This window comes from Alternaria postmessia (genome assembly GCF_024291825.1).
Source record: "Alternaria postmessia strain BMP 2775 chromosome Unknown scaffold_261, whole genome shotgun sequence".
Lineage (NCBI taxonomy): Eukaryota > Fungi > Ascomycota > Dothideomycetes > Pleosporales > Pleosporaceae > Alternaria > Alternaria postmessia.
The window spans coordinates 1-5,688 of record NW_026260334.1 but is presented as its reverse complement, the minus strand read 5'-3'; the positions used below and the strand labels follow the sequence as shown (position 1 = coordinate 5,688).

At 55.0% G+C, this 5,688-nt stretch overlaps 1 protein-coding gene across 1 annotated transcript; it reads right to left on the bottom strand.

Moving 5' to 3' along the window:
- Window positions 1–3,896: 3,896 nt before the first annotated feature.
- On the bottom strand, window positions 3,897–5,660 carry J4E82_011647 (uncharacterized protein; the record flags this gene model as incomplete). The annotated part of the gene is made up of 2 exons (XM_051737847.1): window positions 3,897–5,488; window positions 5,561–5,660. 2 exons carry the CDS (start codon window positions 5,658–5,660, stop codon window positions 3,897–3,899), a joined length of 1,692 nt encoding a protein of 563 aa, XP_051582394.1.
- Between the last annotated feature and the right edge of the window lie 28 nt (window positions 5,661–5,688).

Here is a 5,688-nt window from a genome sequence, read left to right as displayed (position 1 = left end):
GGGAAGACGCAGCCGCTGCAAGATTGGAGACAGCTGACCACGACAAACTCCCGAACTCTCTGGCAGATTCGAAGCAATGCAGGGACCGTAATGAAACGATGCAAGAAAAGAAATAAAAGGCATGGTATACACAGCGGCGTTATCCTGCTTCCGGGAGCGCCATCCGATGCTACGTAAATCCGGGGTCCGGGGAACGCATCCAAAGTTTGGCTCTAATGGTAGCGTACCAAGGTGTTGACTCGCCTCATGATCGAATCGTAGATATACCGCATAGTACCGGCCCAAGTGGACGCTGTTCCTGAGAAACGGCTTGCATCATGCTTGCCTCAAATCTCAGGATCGTCGTGCAATTGTTTGGTTCGTGATAACCGTTGCGTGGTGATGGCGGGTGATCTTCTTGCTTTTCTTGGTGTTTGGTAATCGTGACTTACCTTTCGGAGCAGACATTCGGGATACTTTCGGCATCATCTTCGCTGGGCAGCATCCAAGTACTTCTCGCCGGGTCTGCGAATGGCGTGATGGCCGTCCGTGTTCATTGAAGGTGCTAGGAGCACCACGTTGTCCATGTGTTCGTATACGAAAAGGCCCCGGTGTGGACGAAACGTGGCCGGGGGTAGTTCCGTTTGTCCAGCGAAATGTCTTTCCCCGCCTCTCTGACCCCAGAGTTGGTTGAGCTTCGATAGCGTATGTCATGAAAATGCCTCGGCTTCCGGTCTCGATAGCCCAAAGGCTAGAGCCCATGCCAGCACGGTAAATGCCGCAAGATTGCCGTTGTTGTTTGTAACATTGAAGAAATCGCGAAGAGACTCATGGGAGCTGGTGAAGAATGACGTACGTCTTTGGATGCCATGGGCATGTGGGTGATTTAGGGCTGCATGCGATCTTGGCGCGTTTGTGATGTGGAGCTCGTGTCCATCTACCGAGACTTCGGAAAAAAGATGGTGCATGCTTGATCGCGATTCAACTCTGGCGTCAAGAGTCACTCGCAATCTACGAGGCTGATCGTGATCGCCCCCGATGAACAAACTAGTTGATCAATGGGTACGAGATCGCGATCTTTCGCAGATGTAGTCTTCTAGATTTTTGTCAATCGATCCTTGTAATTCGCGATGGTATTGACTGAGACATGCCAGCGAAGCTTGGGGTAAACCATGCTAGGCTAGGTCATTATCCCATACTTGTAGGCATTATGGAAGATCTTGCCGAGTGAGAAGCGACTATGGTGAAGGTCAAGAGACGGTATGATGCGCTGGCAAAATCTTGAGGTTTAGCTAAGAATGGCAGGCGTTTAAGCACACTCGAGACACCTGATACATCTGTTACAAGTTAACCTGCAGATGTTTACATTATCCACTTCCACTATTCCGACTTCGTGATATGACGGAGTGAGTGGATATAGGGTAGATGTAGAGTGCCGATGGAGAGAAGCCACCGGATGAAGCACGGCAGTATAGCGCTAATATGATGGACAGGCCAAGGACGCCTGAATAATAGAGACCAAAATTGAGGAGAGGCAACAAAAATGCAAACAAGGAGACAAGAAAGTCTTAGTGTCTTGACTATGGTGTTGCTTACTTCCGCGCGTCCTGCTGCTTTGTGCGCAGTGCCAATGGCCCGTATTCAAAGCCAATAAGCTTTGGTATGACTGTGGTGTTTCGCATATCGGATGCGCCAGCTGAGTATGGTGATAGAAGTATGTGTAATGCGGGAAGTATTGACGGAGCAATGGCGCTGCGTGTGGGACTCTGCATTCAGGCAATGGGATAGGTTTCCGCGGCCACGACTTCAAGCACGACATTCTGACGGCGGTCTCGTCGGCTTGATCTGCGAAGTATGGCGTCCTGCACAGCGGCAATTGATTATCTCTGCTTCACCATATCAAAACAAGCATTCCGGTATCCGTTCGACGCGTAGGCAGACATCAGATCTGCACTCTCAGCAGCATTGGCGAGAAGGAACGTCACCGAAGTGTGACGATAGGTGTTCATGTGACGGGGACCCCCACGGTAGCAGCAAATGAAACTGCGGAGAAAGGAGGCTTGGAGTGATACTGAACCGAAGCCCCCAACGAACGCGATAGTCACAGTCACAGGACGAGGGGGTGTAAGCGCATTACTAGACGTTTGAGCCAGTCGAGCGAGATATTGCCAGGGAGCCATAGCCGTGGCGGAGTTCCTTGTACATGAGGCTGAAGCATCTCCAAGATAACTCGTCAAGGCTGGCTTCAGATGACCACTCGCAGGCGCTAACTTGCCAACGCATCGACCTCCAGACCGACTTGGTCGCGGGGTAGCGCTGCGGGTGCCTGATAGAGCGTCGCCTTCCGCCGTTCCAGGGATGATGTTGTTTTTAGAGCATCCGGATGATCAGAGGAATTTGAAAAACGGTGGTAATAGTGAGCGTCAACAATGCGAGAGGCGACTGGGGCCGCGCTGGGTTGAGCCCGCGCAATCCGGTGTAATGATTCCTGCGCGACGAATGGAGGACGATTGGCGAGACCACTGCCCCATAGTCAACTGGCGAGGCTTGCATGGTGGTTGCTGGTTGAGTGATGCTGATGCAGATGCAAATGAGCAGCGAGGGGCGAGGATGCCTTGAGCAGAACGGTGGGCGGGGAACTGCTGTAACTTCAGCTATCCGCCAGCATGACGTAGTGGCGTCCCATGGTCGTCAGTGTTATCAGTGTCTAAGTAAAGCTTCACTTCTTGAGTCGTAGACTCTAATGCTGAAACATCGAGCGTCGAGACTGCATGGCGTGGTAGAGTGTGTGTGGTGTTGAGTTCGCAGCTCGAGTCATAAGGCTGAGCGGCGTCTGCAGCAGTGCAGCCGTCGAGTCTCGCCAGCAGATCCCACGACGCACGACGCACGACGGAACTTTGGGTGTGCTCGCCACGATGCACGTTGCCCACATCCAGGAGTATATTGTGCAAGGGTCGTCTCTCACGAGGGAGCTCCCTCGAGTACCGCATGCCCTTGGTGATCTCCTTGTGATGAGCAGCGGCACAGCAGCACATGTCAGGCACGCATCATTCAGGACGGTAGACAGGAAGCCGGGCCGAGGGAAGAGGAACGCGGCGCAGGGAATAGCCGCGACATTGTCAATTTGACTTTGGGCTGTGACGAGCGACGAGCAGATCCAGGTTTCGCTGTATCATCAATAAACATGTCGCAGGCTGATCGCCATCGTGACACGGACAACGTGCCCTGTAGGCGCGGCAGATGTTATTATGGTGGTGGTGCGATCCGGCACTGCATGAAGGCCACAGCAAAGCGTGCATAAGCGCCTCCTTTGTAACTAGCTTCGGTGGGATGGTTCAGAAGAGCGGTAAGAACATGCGTCTTGTTGGGACCTTCGAACCCCGGAACAGCTGACAGCTAGAGTCAGTCGATGAGGCCTTGAAACTACCTCGGCCTAGCGCACAATCACAACAAGCAGTTTGTAGAAGTCTCAGATGATGAAGTATCCGCTTTTTATCATTAAGGTATCTAGGCCAACACCTGCTATCTTCCAAGCAAAGGTGATGCCATGGTCCAAACAGCTCCGCGGAGCCGTTCCCATGCCGGGGTATAATGGGTCGGACAAAGAGCCCGATACAAGTACATGTGCAGGTGATAGTACAGACCAAAGTAGGCGTGAGCCGTAACCCATCTTCAAAACAAGAAGCACCCTTTGTCCGGTATGACTGCATGAAAGAAATTCGTAGCCTCATCGGGCCTACTCAATGGCCCTGGTGGTATCAGAAGATTTTGGGAGGAACATAACCCATGAATCGGCTGACCAGTGCATTTGGAGACTGGATGGCCGCTAAAGTGAAGAAAGACAAAACGCCGTTGGTCAAATGCCAAACCATAGATGCCGCTAGAAGTGCAAATGTAAAAAAAAGGATGTTGTTGTGCTACCAACCGGAGCGGTGGTATTCTTGGGCGTCTCCGCCATCAAAGAATTGGTTGTATGAGCTGTCGGGCTTGTTGTCGTCCCGGAAAGTGGTGGATCTAATTTGAGCTTGTTGCTCGTTGGTGTTTAGACCCTTGACGTCGCCGGTGGTCATGGCCCGACGGAGGGCTGGAAGGTTGACTGCGCTCTGTTGGCGCTTTGCTACCGCGTTAGTGGTGGCATTCTTTTGCTGCCTCTCCCACAGCAGGTTTTGCCTTAGTGATCCAGTGAGCTCACTGGTCAGCATGTTCCTGCGCGTAGTCTTGGGGGACATGGCAGGTGGGTGGACGTTTGAGGTAGTCATGATGATAGGCTTTGGGCGGGAGGCTTGCTCGCGCATCATCAAGCCACTGTCTTCGTGAGGTGAGCTGCCAGCGGAAGGTCCGTTTGGTGTATGGGTGCGTGACCTTCGGATGGCAGGTGATGATCGCGATGCAGCATTTTGCAGAGCTGATGCGCGGTCACCTTGGTGGAGGGCAGTAGTGAGAAGCGAGCGGCGGGAGGTGAGGTTGGCCTGCGAGTCAACACGCGGGAACTGAGGACGGTGCTCAGCAACGCTGGGGGGACCGCTCTCCTCGTTGTCGTCGTCTTCCCACTCCTCATCGGAGTCTTCCTCTTCAATGGCGCTCTCGTCGACATCGTCGTCTTCGCTGTCGCTCTCAATGGCCGCCTCACTGCTCTCGGAGACGTCGTGGAAAGTGCGCGTGCTGACCTCGTTCTTGAAGGAGGTAGTCTTGCGCATGGGAGCAGCGTTGCGCAGCTGCTGTGAGAGAGAGCTGCGTTGGAGCGAGTAAGCCTCGAAGGAGCTGCCGTTCTCCTCCTCGGAGGATCCGCCGAGAGTGAACATGGGCTGCCTCTTCTTGCTGGCGTCGGCCTTTGCGGGAAGCGGCTTGGTAACGAAGCTGGAGGTCTTCTTGAGGATGGGGGTAGGGTTCAGGTTGGTGCTGGATCGCACTGAGGTGGAGATGTGGCCGGGCTCGAAGCCGCGGACGACGCTGTGCTCGCTCACGTCGGTGGATGTGCTGGCTTCGGAGCCGACTGCAGGGCTCATGATGTCGCAGCTGACCGAGGTGGCTACGGTGGAAGTGGAGGCTTCGGGGATGGGGCGGGCGGTGGATGGTGGCGTGGTGTTGTCCTGAACGGGCTTCTGCTCGGCTACAGGTGGGGCGAGCTGGGCTGGTAGGGGCGACAGCGGCTCGATGAACTTCTTCTCTTGTATCGAGTTGACGACCTTCTCGAGGCCAATGGGGGTCATGTGCTTGCCGCGGGCCTGGCTGGTAGCGGAGTCGTGGCGGCGCAGGTCGGGGCGGTCGGCCGAGAGATCACTTCGGGAAGTCGTGGTGATGGCGCTCTCCAGGTTGGAGTCGTCGGAGGCGACGCTGGTAGACAGCTCGGGCATGTCCGTAGCACTAGCGGACAATTGTCGCTGGAAGGCCCACTGGGGAGCAGCCACAGGGTCGGGCTGGCAGCAGAAGGTCTCACGGGACCACAGCCGCCAGGCCATGTTCTCGTAGCGTTTGCCGTCTTCCATGGCGGGCGAGCATCGTGCAAAGACTGTCAGGCCGAGTTAGTGGCCATTCACATGCCGCTGCATGTGCACTGCACATGCTCGTGCATATCACTCACCAGACCAGAGGCCGAACAGGTTCTCGGTGCTGCGGGTTTCGATGGTGCGCATGGAGCTGTGCTCGACGCGCACTATGGGCCGTTCTGCGCGGAGAGGCATTTTGGATCTTGTGTGTCGAGGGCTGGGG